Source organism: Lepidochelys kempii, chromosome 8 (genome assembly GCF_965140285.1).
Source record: "Lepidochelys kempii isolate rLepKem1 chromosome 8, rLepKem1.hap1, whole genome shotgun sequence".
NCBI lineage: Eukaryota > Metazoa > Chordata > Testudines > Cheloniidae > Lepidochelys > Lepidochelys kempii.
In genome coordinates this window covers 6,331,319-6,351,060 of record NC_136387.1, presented here as the reverse complement: position 1 = coordinate 6,351,060, position 19,742 = coordinate 6,331,319, and the positions used below count along the sequence as shown (strand labels likewise).

The 19,742-nt window shown below is 46.6% G+C and overlaps 1 protein-coding gene and 1 long non-coding RNA gene across 6 annotated transcripts in view; one reads left to right on the top strand and one right to left on the bottom strand.

The window, feature by feature from the left end:
• FAT2 (FAT atypical cadherin 2) overlaps positions 1 to 19,742 on the bottom strand; it is an 83,787-nt gene that overhangs the window by 35,090 nt on the left and 28,955 nt on the right. For all 4 annotated transcript variants that reach the window (XM_073355298.2, XM_073355301.2, XM_073355302.2 and 1 more), the window contains exons 4-10: positions 15,998 to 16,059; positions 13,384 to 13,695; positions 12,401 to 12,611; positions 9,050 to 9,189; positions 7,010 to 7,285; positions 6,357 to 6,567; positions 473 to 4,525 (exon numbers count right to left, since the gene is read on the bottom strand). In XM_073355298.2, the coding sequence (XP_073211399.2) occupies positions 473 to 4,525; positions 6,357 to 6,567; positions 7,010 to 7,285; positions 9,050 to 9,189; positions 12,401 to 12,611; positions 13,384 to 13,695; positions 15,998 to 16,059 (5,265 nt within the window). The remainder of the gene's footprint in view (positions 1 to 472; positions 4,526 to 6,356; positions 6,568 to 7,009; positions 7,286 to 9,049; positions 9,190 to 12,400; positions 12,612 to 13,383; positions 13,696 to 15,997; positions 16,060 to 19,742) is intronic.
• The window catches only part of LOC140915540 (uncharacterized), a 60,697-nt gene continuing 56,964 nt past the window's right edge, over positions 16,010 to 19,742 (top strand). For both annotated transcript variants that reach the window (XR_013636139.1, XR_012160194.2), the window contains exon 1: positions 16,010 to 16,250. This is a non-coding gene — a long non-coding RNA (uncharacterized LOC140915540). The remainder of the gene's footprint in view (positions 16,251 to 19,742) is intronic.

The window sequence follows — 19,742 nt, the reverse complement described above, 5'->3', positions numbered from 1 at the left end:
CAATGGGCTAACTAAAACCACTGGGTAAGCGTATGCAATTACAGACATATAAGGACTGATTCTCGGAAGTGCTGAGTGCCCACAGATCTCATTGACTTCATCCTGAACGTGTTCAGTACCAGAATATCAGGCGCGCGCCCACACACACAGTATCTTTACATATACATTCAGAGTATATGTACATATGCAGATTTGTATGCTGGCTAGACTGGCTTATAAGAGAAAAGCAAGACTAAAGAAATTAAATACATATCGCAGCCTCCATGAGAAACAAAATATTACGACTCACTCTGAGACTGCTGCAACACCCCTGGTGGAAAACACTTAATATGATGCATGCAATAAGTATTGCAATGGGACCGTTTGCAGAATAAGGTACTAGTCGGTGTGACTAATGGTAGCAGAATGTGGCCCTAAGATTATACGCTTATTATTCTTGCCAGCTCAAGAGTTAAAATTAATAGCAGCTCACCAGTTATGTAACATGTGACACGTCTGTTCTGCTCTGAGATATCAGCATCTGTGGTTCTGAGCGTGGCAATGACCTGCCCAGGCTCAGCATTCTCAGTCACTGAACCTTTGTAGACCTCTGAGGTGAACTGTGGAGCATTATCGTTTTCATCGGAGATGGTGACCTCCACCAAAGTTTGGGAAGACAGCTGGACTTTCCTGCCATGGTCTGTGGCTACCACATAAAAACGGTAGGTCTCCTGAGCTTCACAATCCAGCCCTTTCAGTGTCGTGATCCACCCACTCTCACTATCAATGGTGAAGAGTCCTCTGATGTTGCCAGATTCTGCTTCCAGGCTGTAGGTCACCTGTCCGTCGCTCCCTGTGTCCTGGTCATTAGCGGTAACTTGAATTACTGTGGTTCCTGATGGCATGTTCTCCGTGACAAAAGCCTGATAGGGATCCGCCTCAAAAACCGGTTTATTATCATTGACATCTTTCACTTGGATACTTACTGAGACCAATGAGACCAGCTCGGTCCCCTGATGTGAGCAGTGAGCCATTATGTCAATCTGGTACCATTTGGTCTTCTCATGATCCATGGCCTTCTTGATTTTTAAAGCCCCTGTTTGCTTGTCCAGTGTGAATACCTCATCCTTATTGCTTTCAGCGGTGGTTCCCTTCACCAGGCTGTATATGATGGGCTCCTCTGCCACAGCTTTAACTGATCCTATTTCTGATCCTTCTGGAAGGTCCTCAGATGCTGAGAATGTATACAGTGGCTCAGAAAACCTTGGCAAGGACACTTCTCTGGGGACAATCTGAAGATTCACTGGGACATGAGAGTTCCAGTGAGGGGGTCTGCTGTCTTCAGCTTTGACGTTGAAGTTAAATGCTCTATTTTCTAACCCAACGAGGCTCTCTTTGACTTTAACAACCCCAGTGGCAGCACTGATCTCAACAAGATCCTCCGCAATGCTTTCTACTGAATCAACAGAGTAGGTGACGTCTGCATTCACGCCTTCATCAGCATCATAAGCCAGGACCTGAATGACTGGGGAGCCTTTGCTTACATTGGACTGAATGGACAAGGTGTATTCAGAGGCTTTGAACTGAGGCGGGTTGTCATTCTCATCTGTAAGGATTATCTTGACTGTGCAGAAAGCCACCTTCCCGCCCCCATCCTTTGCCATGACTTTAATAGCAATGACTCTCTCGGTAGGATTTTCCCGGTCCAGCTTCTGCAGCGTGGCAATGTGGCCTTTATTGTCTATGGAGAACTTCTCCTGGGCAAGTTTGTTTATGATAGTATAATCTATACTGCCATATGGGCCGTCGTCTGGGTCAATAGCCAGAAGCTCAATCACCTTGGTTCCTACCTCGGCATTTTCAGCCAGCTCTGCTTCATACACATTCTGCCAAAAAGATGGGCTGTATTTATTTGCATTGGTGGTATTGATGTACACGGGCACAGTGGTCTTGAAAACCCCATCTGAAGCAGAGACCTTGAGGTTGTAAGATGACTCCAGGTCCTTTCTACAGCGGTTGAGCATAGAAATTATTCCAGAAGTGCTGTTGATGGTGAAATGTCTTTTGTCATTGCCTGAGAGTATTACATATTCCAGTCTGGTGATGTCTCCACTGTCAGGGTCCAGGGCCTGGACCTTTATCACAGTATGGCCACAGGTGGCCATTTCGCTCACCTTGGCTTCATACTGAGGTTGGCTAAACTCGGGGGGGTTGTCATTTATGTCTGCCACGTCAATGATTACTAGGGCTTCGCTGCTAAGTGGGGGAATTCCGTGATCTGTAGCTCTTACTTTCATGAGAAACTGGTGGTTTGTTTCATGATCCAGCACGTGGGCCGTTGTGATTTGTCCCGTGTTAGGGTCAATATCAAAGGACTTGGTAGCATCTGAACTGTCGTCCAAGATCTGATAGGAAATTACTTTGTTTCGTCCTGAATCCTTATCAGAAGCAAAGAGCTGGACAACAAGGGTCTGAGCTGGCAAGCCTTCTGAGACAGATGCTGTGTAAAGCATCTGAGAAAATACAGGTGGGTTATCGTTAATATCCTCCACCTCCACTTCCACCGTGGCTTCCGAAAAGGACCCCAACGCTGTGTCCGTGGCTCTCACCGTAAATGTATGTTTTGTCTCTGATTCGTAGTCCAGCTGCCCAGTGACAGTAAGGACACCGGTCTTGAAGTCAGTGTTGAACAGTTTAAGGGACTCTTCTTCCATGATGTTGTAGATGAGCCGCAAGCCTTCAGGACTACGAGCCTGTGTGTGGAGAATAGGTGTGTACAGGGGGATATTTTCCGGCACTTTCACTGTATAGTAAAGGCTTTGGAACAAAGGATTGGATTTGTTCCTCACAGTGATTAAAACCTCTTCTTCAGCATGCAAGGGAGGCTCGCCAATATCTCTAGCAATAACTTTAAGGGTGTATTTATTTAAAGCTTGATAATCGAGGGGTTTCTTGAGCGAGATATCCCCCAAGTAGGGGTCAATCCAGAAGTACTCATAGAACTCTGCTAATGAATAAGTAATGGCTCCGTTGTCTCCTATGTCTCTGTCAGTGGCAGATACCTGAAAAACAACATCACCCGGTTCCGTACCATCTTGAACTGATGTGTAATACGGAATGTTCTCAAACTGTGGTGGATTGTCATTGACATCCTCCACATAAACCTTGACTGTAGCCTGAGATACCCTGGGTGGGTTTCTACTGTCCTTTACTTCCACAGCAACCTCGTACATGTCCTGTCTTTCACGGTCAAACTCCACATGCTTGGTCTGCAGCACTCCTGATGTCTGGATCATTTTGAACCTCTCCGTGCCATTTAAGAGGGAAAAAAAGAGTGGCTCATTTAGCTGATTCCCCCTGACTCCAAGAACAATCAGAGTCTCTTGATCCGTAGAATTCTCCAGCACTGTTGCAGTATACAAGTCCTGATCAAATTTTAAGGCAGTAACTTGGGCTTTGGTTAAATTTATCCTGACCAGAGCAGTACTCTTATATAAGCCATCACCAGCTCTGACTGTGAGCTCACGATAACTTCCCAGGAGGGTAGCATTAAGCACAGAGATGAGACCTGTGAGTGGGTGAATGCAGAAAGCATTGTCAAGGTTGCCGTCCGCTATGCTATACGTCACCTCCGAATCTGCATCTTCTGCTTGCACTTCCAAAAGCTCCATGCCTGGGTGGGCAGGCAGCAAGACAGAAAGTTCATAAGTGTCATTTAAAAATACTGGAGGAGAGTCATTCACATCTTTGACGTGGACTATGACCTTGGCAGGCGTGGATGCAAATAAACAGGGATTACCCTTGTCATGGACATGTATGTTGAAGTAGAAAACCGGGATGAGCTCATAATTGATGTCGGCACGAGTGGTCAGCGTTCCCATGCTCGGATCTATATTAAAATATTTCAGTGCCTCCTGTTCTAAAATTTCATAGACCAGCAAGGCATTCGAATCTTGGTCAGCATCTGTTGCATGTGCTACCAGTGGGGCATTGTTTCCATCCATAACCATGCTTTCCAATGGAGCATTCTCGCTGATCCAGCCGACGAAGGAAGGCTGAACAAAGGCAGGTGCATTGTCGTTCTCATCCATGACGTAGATAAGCACTGTTACGTCCGTAAATGCTCCTCCCATGTTGGTGCCTCGGACTTTCAGCTGGTAAGATGAGACCTGCTCAAAATCTAAGTTCTTCTGAGTGGAAATAAGGCCTGATTGATAATTCATAGAAAATACACCATCCCCATTTCCTTCTTTGATTTCATAGCTGACAGGTGACACACTTGTGGCTGAAACCAGGATAAGAGGAGAGCCAGCAGCAATAGATTCGCTGATCTCTGTGATGTATTCCACCTCTGGAAATTTAGGAGGGGTGCTGTCGGAGGGTTTAATGTGAATGTGGACTGCAGTGGAGTCCTTAAGTTGGGGGAACCCTTGATCTTCTGCCTTTACAATGAGCGTTAACCGCTCTTGTTTGGACTGGTCAAGTTTCTGGGCAACTGTAATAATTCCAGACAGCGAGTCAATGCTGAAGAACCCTTCACTGTTACCTGAAATAAAAGAAATGGCAAAATCAAGAGATTAACTCACTCTTTGGCCGTGTCCTCTTGGATTGTTTCCAGGGACGTTCCTGGTATCATATCAAATGACTTGTGCTAACCATTATCTGTTTCCTTCATTGGGAAATAACAATCTATATTAATGTATAGATTGGTTTGGGGTGCTGGAACAATTTGTATAGTGGGGGGGTGCTGAGAGCCATTGAGCCAAACTATAAACCCCACGTATAATGGAAACCGCTTCAAGCCAGGGGGTGCGGCAGCACCTCCCGCACCTCCTAGTTCCCACACCTATGGGCTGGTCTTCCTCTAAACATAATGATCCTGCAGTAAACTATAGGCAAACTTGTAAATAAAGGATAAGGATTATTAGAAAAATTATTCTTTAATTCAGGTGAATTTAATGCTGGTGAAATGCGCACTTGAAGTTTTCCATTTTTGGATTGAACAGGTACAGCGTGGGCTGTGCCATATCCCCCTGCCCTACCCTGCCATAACTTATTATTATTATAATAATATGTGTATTTCAGTAGAACCTATGAGCTCCTGTCATGGCCCAGCATCCGAACGTGCTAGGTGCTGTACTAATACAGAACAAAAAGGCAGGCCCTGCCCAAAGTGCTGACAATCTAAGCAGCCAATGTGGCACATCCTTAAGTGTTTGGGTTGTACTGTTAGAGTGATAAAATATATGACCATTGCAGTCTGTGGGCACCTTTGAACTGGAGGGACCATCACTAGGAATTGAAAAGAGGTACTTCAGTTTCTATAGCAATTAATTCCTTGGTGCCTCTACAGAGACAGCCAACAAGAAAGGTGGTGATAAGTTTGGGGATCATTAGCAGTTAGATGGAGACCATCCACTTATTTCACATAGGCCATCAAACAGCAGTCTGGAGGCTGCTGCAGCTCCGTGTTTCAATCACTAACGTCTTAGCTTAGACTTGAACTTGTGACCCAGGGGTGAAATGATCTTCTCTAAGAAAATATGTTAATATTCTGTAACATGATAGAGGAATGAACAATTTCTAAATGTGCATCCACGTACTGCTCCCATTTCCAACCCAGGCTGGGGATAGATATAGCCATTAGAAAGGGCACAATGTGCTGTAATTGTCCAACAGGCTGGGGCCCTTTTTAAGGTATCCAGGAATCTGGAGCTCGTTCAGCTCTGCTGGCCCTGTGCAGTCAGGCTGTACGTCAGTTAGAGACGTTAAATGTGCCCTGGAAGAATGTTCCTGCAGCAGCTAGGCTCTGGTGGCTTGAAGATATGAGGCGATAGGGAACAGTGTGAGTTTGTGCAGAACTGAAGTCAGAGCCGGGGGACTGGGCACAAGGAAGAAACGTCAAGAGGTATTATTCCTAGCAAGCCTTCTCCTGCAGTTCAGCAACAGTGCTGATTTTCCAGGCACTTTCTCCATTTTTTAGGAGCTGCCTGTCTCCTTCTACCAGAACCCAGAGAGAAATGAGATTGGATGACCAACCACAACTGTATAGGGTTCCTAATGACACTTTCTACATTGGGTGAGGCTGAGTCTGTGCACATCAGGAGAGGTCAAGGGGTCTGTTTCTACAAGGGGGGAGGCAAAAGCAGCTTCCCAATGAAAGAAACTCAGCATGCTCCTGTTGCCTCAGCCACGGAGATAGCTCTGTTTCTGCTCTGCAGATCACAAGAGCTCAGCAGTGGTAATATTGAGGGTACACAGAAACAGGACCAGCCACCGAATGGTGGATCCCACTAACTGGACAAGATTGCTCCAGTGTCTGGATCCATGTTGCACGCATGTTCTTTACTAACACTGCCCTGCCTCATGTCCCTCACCTGCCTGAAGAGAGTAGTGGATTTCAGCATTGGCTCCTTGGTCCTGATCCAGGGCTCTGACTTGTACAACCTCTGTGCCTACTGCCACTGAGTCCAGTGCCTCTGCTTCATAGTGGACGCTGACGAACTGGGGAGGGTGAATGTTGCAGTTCTCCACGTGGATGACAACCCTGGCAAAGTTCCGTTTGATGGGGACTTCCTGGTCCCTCACCTGAATGTCAGAGAGGAAGAGCAGGTTAACATTATGCTCAGTGAGGGGAGGGCCATTACTGGGTAATGCTTCTCAGTTACTCTTCCAAATGCTCATCAAGACTGAGATGTTTTGACTGTAATAACCCTGTACTATGGGTAGTCCTCAGCAGGGACTGAACCTATGCCCTTAAGAGCCGAAGCACAGGCCTCTACCAATTGAGTTGAAGGAGTAATTTTGTTAGCTGGCAGCAGTAATAGGCTCTTAACCTCGATGTGGATCAGCCATTAGCACATTTATCTGGTGTGTTACATGGTGAAAGCTAAAGGCCTGCCTTTCCCTCCCCTCTAAAAGTGTTGGCCCCAGTTTAAACTTCTCAAGCCACCCAGCCATATTTCTGATGGACAAAGGGACCCCAAAGCATGTTCCAGCTCAGCAGGGTGATGCTTTGGCTCTAACATACCATCACTGTTAAGATGTGCTGCAGCATGGATTGAGAACTGAGCCCCTCTGCTGTCATGATGGCGCCGCTGCTCGGATCCAGCTGGAAAAGCCGGGTGCTTCTGGGATCCACGCTGCCATGGAGGGTGTAGATCAAACCCTTCCCTTTGTCCTCATCTGTTGCACTGACCCGAAGGATTTCTGTCCCAGGGGGAGTGTCCTCAGGAATTGTCAGCTCGTAACGGCTCTCCTGGAACTGGGGGCGGTGCTGGTTAATGTCAATCACATGGACGTAGGCCTGCAGAGGAAGTAGTGCATTATTCAGGGGAGCCTGTTCCGGGGCCCAATCCTATTCACTAATCAAAGGGTTGCAGGAAAAATTCAAAACACAGACTGACCAGTAAATAGTGTGTGGTAAAGTTAGGTACGCAACTGTTGTGCCTTTGTTTCCTGAATGCAGCCATTTTGTGCTCATTTCCGTGCAGGCTGTCCAAGAAGATGCCCACTGTGCTCTTTTCATTGAGCCTTTATCTTTGCTCACTGTAATTTTGTTGATCTCTCAGTCTAAAAAGCCTGAAAGTGTCTGCTGCTGGTGTATGGAGAAACACTCACCGTTTGCCCTGAAAACATGAATGCAGCCACTGGTCTTGGCTTTGCTGGCTAATGTCAGGCTGTTGCTTGTTAATTTCACACTGGGAAACTGAGGGAGCGGGAATGGTGGGTGGGTGGAGCTTGTACATATCAGGAGCAGTGTGAAAATATTTAAAAAAGAATAACCCCCTTGAATATTTTATGGTAAAACCTGCAAACCGCAAACCCTATTTCTGCTGCGGAGGTTGGCTGGTTCCTTCCATTATCCAATACCCCTGAATCCCTCCCTTGCCCTCCCCATTACACCCCCACCTCTGCACCTTTTGACCACATCTTGCTCAGCCCGCTGTAATGATTTGCTTCCTTTTTAACAAAATCAAACATGCCATAGTGTTTTGCAATAGCAAGTTTGCTGACATCCCGTAGTGGCCACTGGTGCCAAAATAAACTGATGATGAGATTGTGGGAGGCCGCAAATGCGCATTAGCCAAAGTGGTGTTTGTTTTTTATTTGGAACGATAGTTTGTGACATTGAAGATAGCAGGTGGTCACCAATGAATTTTGGTGGAATGGCAGCCTCTGCCTGTCTAACATCCTTGCTAACCTCCCCCTACATACCACTCCAGGGAATTTCCCACAACGAGTCACCACAAGGAGCACTGATGGGTCAGTCAAGGTGAGAATTCCGTTGTAAAATGCTTGTTGATTTTTGACTACTCCTTGTCTCTGCAGGGTAATGGTCTGAGAGCGAGCAATCCCCCTCAGGGTGGAGCATCCTCAGCCTACACAAGTGGAGAGGGGATGTGCTTTTGGATACTGAATTGAGGAAGGGGTAGAGCAGAGAGCCCATGTCTCCTCCTTTCTGTTCCCCAGCCTTCTCTCCACGTCACCAGCCTGAGAGTAGTCCCCTTTGTGCTGAGAACGAGAGAGGTTGCTGCAGTGCCAAACAGGGAAGAAATGGGGATAACATTTGAATGGGTGTATCCCCCCGAAATTGGTCACTGCTGCCCTTTCGGTTCTCAGGGCCTTGGGTCTCCGCTGTGTACAGCGCTGTACTCATACTGATCCTCCGCTGCTACATGTCCTCTCTGACCTCTCACTCTCGCTCCTCCAGCCGTAAGAGCTGAGCAAAGGACCTTGATAAAAGGATTAAACAGCCTCCTCCTTACTCATCCCCCCCAATTCCCTTCTTTCACTTAGGTTGATTTCCTGTGGGACTCTTCTGCTTCCACTCTTCTGATATAAATGACTAAGGGATTGAGTGCAAGAGTTTAAATTAGAGTGTACAGTCCTTGGGGCGCAGGCCTCATCTTCCTAAACCCTGAGCCTGGGGAGCATAAGAGGGATTTACAGCAACCCCAAATAGGCACAATGCAATGAGACTTGCATTGCTAGGGCCCGATCCAAAGCCTGTTGAAGGCAATGGAAAGATTAGCAACTTTAACCGCCTTCAGGAAGGGTGGGAACTTACCTGGGTCCTGATGAAACTCGACCCATCAGTGACTTCTACTGTAAGGTTATAGCTTGGCTTCTTCTTTGCATCTAGGGCTCTCGCAATGACCATGCTGCCTGTGCTCTTTTCAATATCAAAATCCATGTCATCGTCACCATCTGGGATGGGGAAGAGAAATAAAACGGAGGGGTGTGTGTGTGTGTGTGTGGGGGGAAGCAATATAATAAAAGAAGAATTTTGCTCCAAGGAAGCTGGGGTGTGTGTGAATTAAAACTTGGCAGCTGGCAGGCATTCTAAATGTCCCACCGCCAGGACATGGAGGGAAGTATGTAGATAGGACCGGAGGGAGGTCCCATGGGGAGGATGAGTCAGTGAAAGCCTTTTTCTTGTTGTTTGGTAAAGAATCTAAAAGGCCTGATCAAAGGCAGAGGGAACACTGGGGCATCTCCAGCTGAAGAGAAGGTCTAGGAAGGTGACCCAGGCCTAGAATTGTCAGGGGAGACAGAATGTGCTGGCTTCACATTGGGCGGGAATTTTCCTCCCTTTACCCCCATCCCAGTCCCCGAGGGGAGCCCTGTGTTCCACGGATTGCCTCTAGCCCTCAGTGTAGTCACTGCAAGAGCTGGGTGGGGGAAGGCAGAGCTACTAAGTCTCCCAGATTGGCTAGAGACTCCCAAGTTTGGGCACCCGTCCCTGGGCACCGGCTCTTAGTTCTTGCACTCATTGGGAGGACAGGGGAGTGGTTTGGAGGAAGGAGCTCTAGGCCACATCTGTATAGTAAGAGCCCTGGATGGAAGCATTAGGGATCTAAACCATGCAGACCCCTAGGAGCCCTCGAGAATGGTAACCATGGAGATCTGGCCTTGAGGACCATAACCCTCAGCTCACTCACAGCCACAGAGAGGGCTAGAGGACTGGTAGTGAATAGAATGGTACTATGTAGCTATGTTGCTCTAGATGTACTTCTGTGGCCATGGGCGGTTTGGGGGCTACACTCTAGGCAGGGTTTCTATGGTCAGGACATCCCATTGTGGGTGAGCAGTGGGAAATCTGAGGGACAAAGAGAGGGACCAGAAAGGAGATGGAGATGGGAGAAGCTAGGCCAGAGGAGTGGCCAGGGGGAAACTCTAGCTGTGAAATAGGGAACTGAACAGAAACAAGGGTTTGAGGAAAATCTCAGATGGGAGACAGAGAAGAGGGTGGGAGGGAAGAAGAGTGATTTTATGCGAATGATGCCATGGATATTCAAATTTGAAAATTAGGGCATTACCTCATTTGCATCCACTCTACAGATTTCTAGAGCTACAGGCTTATCACCTATGGGAAAGGGGGTGACTTTGCACAAGGGAAAGCTGCAGTGGATTTCAAACTCCAGGGTCGCACTGACAGTAAGTTAGTGGTGTCCTTCCCTGCCATGGCAGGGAGCCTGCAAGCTCTCGGAGAAGCCCAACGCTGAACAGCTGCAGAAGCAGATGGCACTCCCAGTGTGAGCAACGGCCATTTCCTTCAGCCCAGATGGCCACATAGCACAGACTCGAGGAACTCAGTGGAAGACTCATTCCTCATGCTATTGCTAGGCAGCCCAAGGATGACCGCCCCTGCACTGAGTCTCACACTCTATTTGCTTGTTATTCACATATGACATGCAAAATGCCATTGGAATAAGCTGGTTTATAGACGGTTAGAGGCTGTTAGGGCTATTTATCATGTGCCCCAACACCTCTGCCAGACAGCAGCCAGATTCCCCAACATTCTGAATCAGGCGTATTTTCCTATGAGCATCCAATGGTGCAGCTATCAGGGTGTGTGGGAAAATCCTGATTGATACAGTGCAAGACAGACAAAAGAAGCCGAGGCTGAGGAAAAGAAATTGACAAGTGGCTTCCCTTCCACCAGCATAAGCGATCAGCACTCTAACCTCACTTCCATGGGGAAATGGCGCCAGAGGAGAGGAGAAAACCAGGTAAGTAAAGACCCCAAGTAGAAGAGGAAAGAAGATGCTCAGAGCCCCCCAAGGAAAATGTGAAATCCCTCCCCTCTCTTCAGCTGCTACCCCCTTGAAGGAGGCTCAGTCTAGGCTCCCACCCTCTCAGTTGTCAAACCCTGCCTCCAGTAAGAAAAACCCTGATATCAGGGAAAGGCTAGTCCCAAATTCCGCACCAAGGCTTCCTGATTTCTGCAGCATGAGAAGTACAGCATTCAGCTGCAAATCACAACTTCACCAGCCGCGTAAAATAAATTAAACAATACGGATTCAGATGCATGGTGATGCAGCACTTCACAAAGTGCCGACTAACAGCCAATGCATTCACAACTGCCTTTTCTGAATTTGGCATGCAGGAGATCAGAAAGGGCCCAAACTATAAGGGAAGATAAACGCTGTGATGAAATTCAGAGGTAAATATCCTGGGGGCTATAAAATCCAGGCAAGTGGTAATAAAGCCAGAGAAACGTTGGGTTGGCATTGTCAGTGCTATACAAGGTCGAGGCTCATTGTTAATTGTATTTGTACTTCATTATCCTGGCCCAAATGCAAGAGAGGCGGGAGAAGGATTTACTCACACACTTAAAGCTCTGCCTGTGAAGGACAATTCCTGCAGACTGGACCCCAGCCGGGACTAGGCCAAATAGGCACGTGACATAATCTCCCCATGGTACCAGGCGCATACTGAGCACTGAACAGCATGACAGTTCTGAATCTCTATCTCTGCCCAGTGTGATCCATGGACAAATTCACCCCAACTTCACAGGCTGCCTTCCCACAAAGTTGTCCCAGAGGGGAGTTCTAAAAAGGAGAACTGTCCTGGGTAAGCACTTCCATCAGAAGTACGGGAAAGACACACAGTCTATATCAAACCTGATCTCATGGAAATCGTAGGCTATTTAAGAGCAGACTCAGGGGAGGAAGAAGAGGAGGAATCCAGAAAGAACTGTTTTCTAGAGGAATCATACAGTGCCCTGAGCAAAGCAAGCCTGGTAACCAAGTCAGCCAAACAGAAAGCTCAAAAGGTCTTTTACCAGGCTGCACAGCCATGATTGCCACATATTTCCCATGAGCCATGTGAGTCTGTCTCACCCGCAGCATCTTCCAAAGCAGGAGATTTCATTATAGATGGGCAAGTGCCAGAAATGTCACTGTAAAATACGATGGGTAGTTGTTCTTGGGCACCGACTCTTTTAGTGGGGCAGCTATGTTTACTGTGTAGTCAGTCTGAATGTCATTCAGTGCCTACATGGAGGCTTCTCCTATAATCTTAAGTAAACTGCTTTGTTTGCTCTGGGCATGTATGTGCTGAATGCCCAGAGAACTGGGGCAAAATTCTTCCAGATCTTAGACACCATAGCACTAGTTTCCCACTGGTGCCTCACCTGTGATGTTAAACCAGAGCTGGCTGGGTCCCATCTCAACGCTGATCACTCCCACCATGTGGTTCACAGGGTCCGTTTCCATCACAGCAAAGTTAAAATGCGGCTCGTCAAAAGCTAGTGGCTCTGAGGAAGGGCCTGGGCTAAAGACCCAACTGATGTGAAGCCGCACGCTGGAGGAAAGTGGGGGGCTGCCACCGTCTGTCGCCTTGACCTGCCAATGAATACACAGGCTGAGTTTCAGAGAGAAGTCTGGTTTAGCAATCTTGCACACTAACCAGGTTGGGCTGAAATTCTCAGGGCCCGGCTCTGCATGATACTTCCCTGCAGTTTCCCTTTGAGTTTTAAGCCTGAACGTGCCCATAAACCACAAAGCAAACCTCACTCATATGGGCAAAGTTTGACCTGCTTTCACAGAGACGTCATGCAACCAAATTCCTATTGGTCACAAAGCAAACCCTTATACTTTCCCAGGCTCACTCCAAATCAGACCCATGCTTGTGTCAAAGCAGAGAGGGACCTGGGCCAGGAGCCTGGATCCAAAAGCCCCTGAAGTTGGCAGGAGTTTGAACCTGAATTGAAACTTTGTGAGTTGGGTTCTGGCTCCTCTCTGCAATGGATCTGAACCAGAACCCCAAATCTAAACACCTCTAAATCTATGGGAAAGCTCAGACGCAGATCCAAGCCCAAGTGACATCATGTGGAACATGATATTCTCCCTGGAAGAATGTGGTGCATTCCACCTCAGACTTTTCCTCCATTTTTCATACCTCCATCTCACTTTCGCTGGTTCTCTTTGTCCCTCCATCTGTGCCTATCTCCCCCTCCCCACTCTCTCTCTCTCTCTTCCATGTGTCCCTCTCATCTTATCCATCTTCTTTCTCTCCTCTCTGATTTTCTCCCTCTCTCCTACTTCTGTGTTTCCCTCTCCGCTTTCCCCCTACCCGTCTCCGTTCATGTGCATTCTCTCTCTGTGCCTCTCTCACCGTTAGTATGTTGTATTCCGAGGCAGGGAAAGCCTTTCTGGAGAGCACCGTGCCTGTTGCAGGGTTGATTGTGAATATCCCCTCCTCATACTCCTCCATGCTATAGGTGACCTGTCCATTCTGCCCCACATCACGGTCTGAGGCAATCAGCCTGCAAACTGGCAGTGGAGCCTCAGAAGCTGCTCTCTCCTGGAGCTGAACCATGAAGAGTTTGTGGGGGAAGCTGGGAGGATTGTCATTGGCATCCAGGACCTGGATCACGACTCTGGCAGTGGACTTCAGGGTTGGATCTCCGTTGTCTGAAACAGCAACCTGCAAGCAAACCAGGGGACTAGGTAAAGGAGCATCTTGTCATGAGCCAGAACACAACAGCCAACCCTCATCATGAAGGGCAGTTGTAAAAATATAGGGTGGTTGTTTTATGTATGTGTATTTGTCCGCCACCACGATTTGAATGTCACTTCCGCCGCCTGGATGAAATTTCAAACCTATACAACTGCATGTGACCAAGTTATTCTCTGGCGTTTGCAGCTTGCAGAAGTTGTGTGTCACACTACGTGGTGTTGTCTAGGGCTGGTCCACTTAAGAGGAGATGCATTTACAATTGCACCTTGTGCTGAAGGGCTAGAGATACTTGCTCTTAGCACTGAAGGTCCCAGATTCTAATAGTCCAGGCCACGGGTCATTATAGATATAAACTCTAAGAACCTGATTCTCCTCTCATTTACACTGATATAAATCAGGAGTAATTCCATTGAAATCAGTGGAGTAAAACGGATGTGCTTGAATCCGGTCCTACTCTTGCTACACAAATATATACGTTATTCCAGGGTTCTGGACGCATGAACAGGCCGTCATGACCTCCCCATGGTGTGTGTGAGCTCTGTGCCAAAAGTCATTAAAAACTGACACCCTAGACTGAGCACAAGGTCTCAGATCTGACCTGTGATCTTTGTGTGACAAGTTATTGATAATGTTTTGGATACAGGGACTGTATAAGTTTATGGAGGAGATGCTATGATGGGATAACATGATTTTGGCAATTAATTGATCTTTAACTATTCATGGTAAATAGGCCCAATGGCCTGTGATGGGATGTTAGATGGGGTGGGATCTGAGTTACTACAGAGAATTCTTTCCTGGGTATCTGGCTGGTGAATCTTGCCCACATGCTCAGGGTTCAGCTGATCGCCATATTTGGGGTCGGGAAGGAATTTTTCTCCAGGACAGATTGGAAGAGGCCCTGGGTTTTTTTTCTCTTCCTCTGCAGCATAGGGCACGGGTCACTTGCTGGAGGATTCTCTGTACCTTGAAGTCTTTAAACAATGATTTGAGGACTTCAATAGCTCAGACATAGGTGAGAGGTTGATTGCAGGAGTGGGTGGGTGAGAGTCTGTGGCCTGCATTGTGCAGGAGGTCAGACTAGATGATCATAATGGTCCCTTCTGACCTTAATATCTATGAATCTATGAAACAAATGGGATGGAGGTTCTTTGTCTTCGTTTCGGATTTGGCCATTTTCACTGATGTGTTTGTGAAATTCTTGGAGGGTGGGAGAAAAGGAACAGAAAAGTCCTGAAACTGTAGAATAATAGTGTGCTGAAATATCTCCCAAATGATCATGGAATCCACAGAAATATAGAAAAGGGGCAGGAAAATTCACCCTTGCCTGGAACTATTGAGTTTAGAAACAAGGAAGACATTGACAAATGTACTGAAGTGACTGAGCACAGGCGCTGGAGATAAGAGCTTCTGAGTTCTAATACTGACTCACCCCGAGGCTTGGGGCAAGTCACTTAACCTCTCTGTGCCTCAGTTTATCCCTCTGTTAAATGGGGATAAACAGATCTCTTGGGGATGCTGTGAGACTGAAAAGGTATGTGTGTGTAGAGTGTTCTAGAATTACTAAACATTATTATTAGGAAGGAGAGGGCTGGTTCCTCAGCACAACTGGGGATTCCTTCAGCTTTATGGAAATCACTCTACTGTAGGGGAATCTCCTGGTGATGTAAAGGCAGCATAGCTTGCTCTGTACCACCCTTGCTTTCCTTTCTGCATAGGGGCCAAGTTAACGCTCTGGCAATCCTGGGCTGGTGGAATGGTCCATAGGGTTCCTGTGCCTTCTCTAACTTGTACTGGGTGTTAGTTTGGCCCCAGCAGAGTTCTAGGATTGGCGAGGCCCCTTCCCTTCCCTGCAATCCAACGGCACCCAGCATGAGCTCAGTGCACCTGAGGACTGGGCTCAGATAACGCCGTACACTAAGATAAATAAGGGTGAATTTCTCTGCCTTGGTCTCTTACAAATGAATCATTGTCCATCTTGTTAGAGGCTAGAATTGCAATTCCCACCCTTCGTTCCCCATGGTTTGGCAACAGGCCTCGTGTTCCTCCACTCTTCCGTTAGGAAATCTTGAGGCACTTTTCAAAAACATTGTGCAGCTGGCACTTGGGGAAACACAGGAAAAAAAAGCCAACATTTAATTATCTTTCCCAGCGCTTGGGAGCTGATGGTATGAGCCTCTTTCTCTGTGCGCCAACTTGCAAGGCAATGTTCTTTGAGGACTTGAAACACTTGCAGGTAAATAAAACTAATTACAGCTTCGTCATTACCCACCTCTAGGATATGTTCAGCCTTGTGTTCTCGATCCAGCTGCCGAGAAGTGGTGGAAATCAGACCTGCCAAGAGAGAGATAATCTTTGAGTTCCAAGCCTCATAGGAGTGGATGGCACAAATCGCTCTTCCAACTCGCCAGCCAGAGCCAGAGATTCCAGTGCCAATGTTACCCCTTAAGTAAATGGATGAAAAAGCAAGAGGACTGTGGGAAGAGAGCATTTCCTGACCCCAAACTAGCAAACTTCCCATGCTTGTGAGTAGAAGTGGTTTTACAATGTGGAAATGTTGCCTCCTGTTTCTCCGTTTTGAACATTGATCTCTAAACGTTACAGTATTTTGGGCAAAAGTTTGAAGTTCCTTTTTATGGAGGGGAAGAATATCTCTCCCAGCCAGCAGCTGGAAGCTGAAGCTAGATAAATCCAGGCTATAACGTACACATTTTTAACAGTGACAGTAATTAACCATTGGATTAGCTTTCCAAGGGATATGGTGGATTCTCCATCATTTGAAGTCTTTAGATCTAGAGTCGATGGCTTTCTAAAAAATATGCTCTAGCATGGGCTTGTTGCAGGGATTAGTGGGTGAAATTCTCTGGCCTGTGTTATGCAGGAGGTCAAACCAGGTGATCATAATGGTCCCTCCTGGCCTTTAAATCGATGATTTTCACAAGCAGCTAGCCAAGGAGAGCTGGATCCTGGTGGTGACTCCTCTCCTGTCTTAACAGTGATCCTGTTCAGAAGGGCTGCCAGCTCTGCATTGTTTTCAAAACCAGCTCTTCCAGCTGATGGAAATGTTATATATAATGCATGACTTTCTGACAATGAACAGCCTCCTGCCTGTGAGCTCTCTGTGTCACAGCCCTGGGTCTGCCACGGCCAGCAGTCACTGCTTGGTTTATTATGTATTCGTTATGGGTCAAATCCTGAGGGCCGTTACTCACGCAAACTCCAACTGAAGTCAATGGGAATTTGTGTGAACACTGAGTGAGGACCTCAGATTTGGACCGATAATAATACTTACAATAACCAATCATAATGCCTAGGGAGTTTGTGGAATCTCCATCACTGGAGATTTTTTAAGAGCAGGTTAGAGAAATACCTGTCAGGAATGGTCTAGATAGTACTTAGTCCTGTCGTGAGTGCAGGGGACTGGACTAGATGACCTCTCAAGGTCCCTTCCAGTCCTATGATTCTATGATAATGAACTATCATAGTAAGTGTAATTACAATCTATTGCACTTTCCATCTGAGAATCCCAAACAGCTTTCCAGGCATTCATGAAGGTGCTTTGGCACCTTTAATATCTCTGCAATGTAGATATTATTATGTCCTTATTCCAGATGGACAAATGGAAGCAAGGAAGGTTGAGGACCATGCACAAGGTCAGAGTAAGTCAGTGGCAGAACTGTGAATAGAATTCAGGGAGCCTGTCTGACAGTCCCCTGCTTTAAGACTAGACACCCTGTTACAAGGCAGTGTGGCCTAGGAGCCTGGACTAGGGCTCAGGAGACCTGGGTTCTAGTCCCAGCTCTGCTATTGGGCCTGTTGGGTGTCACTTCCCCTCTCTGTGCCTCAGATTTCCCATCTATAAAGTGAGGATAATGATACTGCCCTCTTTTGAAAAGCACTTTGAGATCTGCCATTGCAAAGCTAGGTATTATTATTATCTAGTATTTATAATAAGCATGACAAAAATGTTCTCTACTCCTTGTCTCTCTTTATTGGCATGACCGCTCTGCAGAGTGGGGAGAGCACAGGGTATGAGAGATTCCAGACGAGGCCATTGCTAAGGTGCATGTTTGGCTTAACAACCACAAAGGCACCTTTTTGAAACCAGATTGTTTCACGGGGTTGCCTGCCCTCAGTAAGCAGCTGTGTCCACTGGCTGGCCTCCCTGAACCTCACCCATTGTCTGCTACACAAATGCCAATTCCTGGTGAAATATCTCCATATGAGAAAAGTACCTTTGAAAATAAATGGGGAAAGATTAGACTTTACCTTGCATATTCCAGATCCCATATGGGAACAGACCTTGTATATTTTTCATATCCTACTGAATGTGTGTGTGTGATGCAGTGTTGCTAACTCCTGTGATTTTGAGACACATGGTGCTTTAAGCCCCAACTCCTGGAGTCGAATGATGATGTGAGAATCTCAGCTTTCATTTTTTTTAAAAAGTACGTTTTTAGCCCTCACAGTTAGGGATAAAAGCTTTAAAATGCGACTGCGTGTACCCCAAGGCTCAGGAACCAGAAGGCAAATTAAAGTAAACCCCACATATATAGTTAAAAACACTTGTGATTTTTAAGTTAATCTCATGATTTTTGAGGCTTGACCTCGGACTTTTGAACACGAATTGTTGAATAGTGTGCCTGGGTGGTAGTATATGTGTATATTTGTCAGCATGTGTGTGCCTATAGCAGTCTGTCTAGGGGATATGTCATTCTCACTGTGCTTACATCATCCCTTCTTTCACTCTACCACCTGTTGTCAGTTGGATTGCCTTTAAAAAGAGAGTGGAATGCGTCAAATGCCATTTGCAGGGGTGTCAAAACTGACAACACAAATGTTTTTATATCCTGTTTCTGATCCAAGGGTTAATACAGTTACTGGATAGATACTGTTGTTTTAAATTTGGTCATAGTTACTTTTGTGTACAAGTGTCTAAATGCCACAGGCAGCAGAAAATCGCATGTGGCTGCGAGAAACACCCTGCAGCTGTGGCAGCTGCCACTATAAACATTTATGCGATGCATTTAAAACAGTAAACCTGGTCTCCTTAATGTATCTTATAACAAGAGTAGCTTTCATAGATTCAGAGATATTAAGGTCAGAAGGGACCATTATGATCATCTAGTCTGACCTCCTGCACAATTCAGGCCACAGAATCTCACCCACCCACTCCTGCAATCAACCTCTCACCTATGTCTGAGCTATTGAAGTCCTCAAATCATGGTTTAAAGACTTCAAGGTGCAGAGAATCCTCCAGCAAGTGACCCATGCCCCATGCTACAGAGGAAGGCAAAAAAATCCCAGAGCCTCTTCCAATTTTCCCTGGAGGAAAATTCCTTCCCGACCCCAAATATGGCGATCAGCATATGGGCAAGATTCACCAGCCAGATACCCAGGAAAGAATTCTCTGTAGTAACTCAGATCCCACCCCATCTAAAATCCCATCACAGGCCATTGGGCCTATTTACCATGAATATTTAAAGATCAATTAATTGCCAAAATCATGTTATCCCATCATACCATCTCCTCCATAAACATATCGAGTTTAATCTTGAAGCCAGATAGGTCTTTTGCCTTAAGCCATAGCTTAACGGACTATGTTTGGATATATGTGATGGATTTTCCCCCCCCCAGTCATCATTTCTACATCTGAGCAGAGGTAGAAGAGCAAGAAGCAATAATACAGAAATCAAGGAGTCTTTGAATCTGCCCCTTGTCATAGAATGTAGCGCTAGAAGGGACCTCAAGAAATCATCAAAGCCTCCCCCCACGCTGGGACAGGAACAAACATGTCTATGAGAACAAGTAAGGCTCTGATTTAGCAAAACACTTTGGCGCATGCTTAAGTGCTTTGCTGAATCAGGGCCTAAATGCTGAGTCATAAGCAATGGTGCCTGCTGAGACTGCTGAATCCTGTAGCCATGGCTTACGTCTGACGAGATGGGATAGGTAGGTGGACGCAAGGTTGGTAAGTGGATGTGAAAGGGGGAACAGGGGTGAAATGGGTGCGGTGT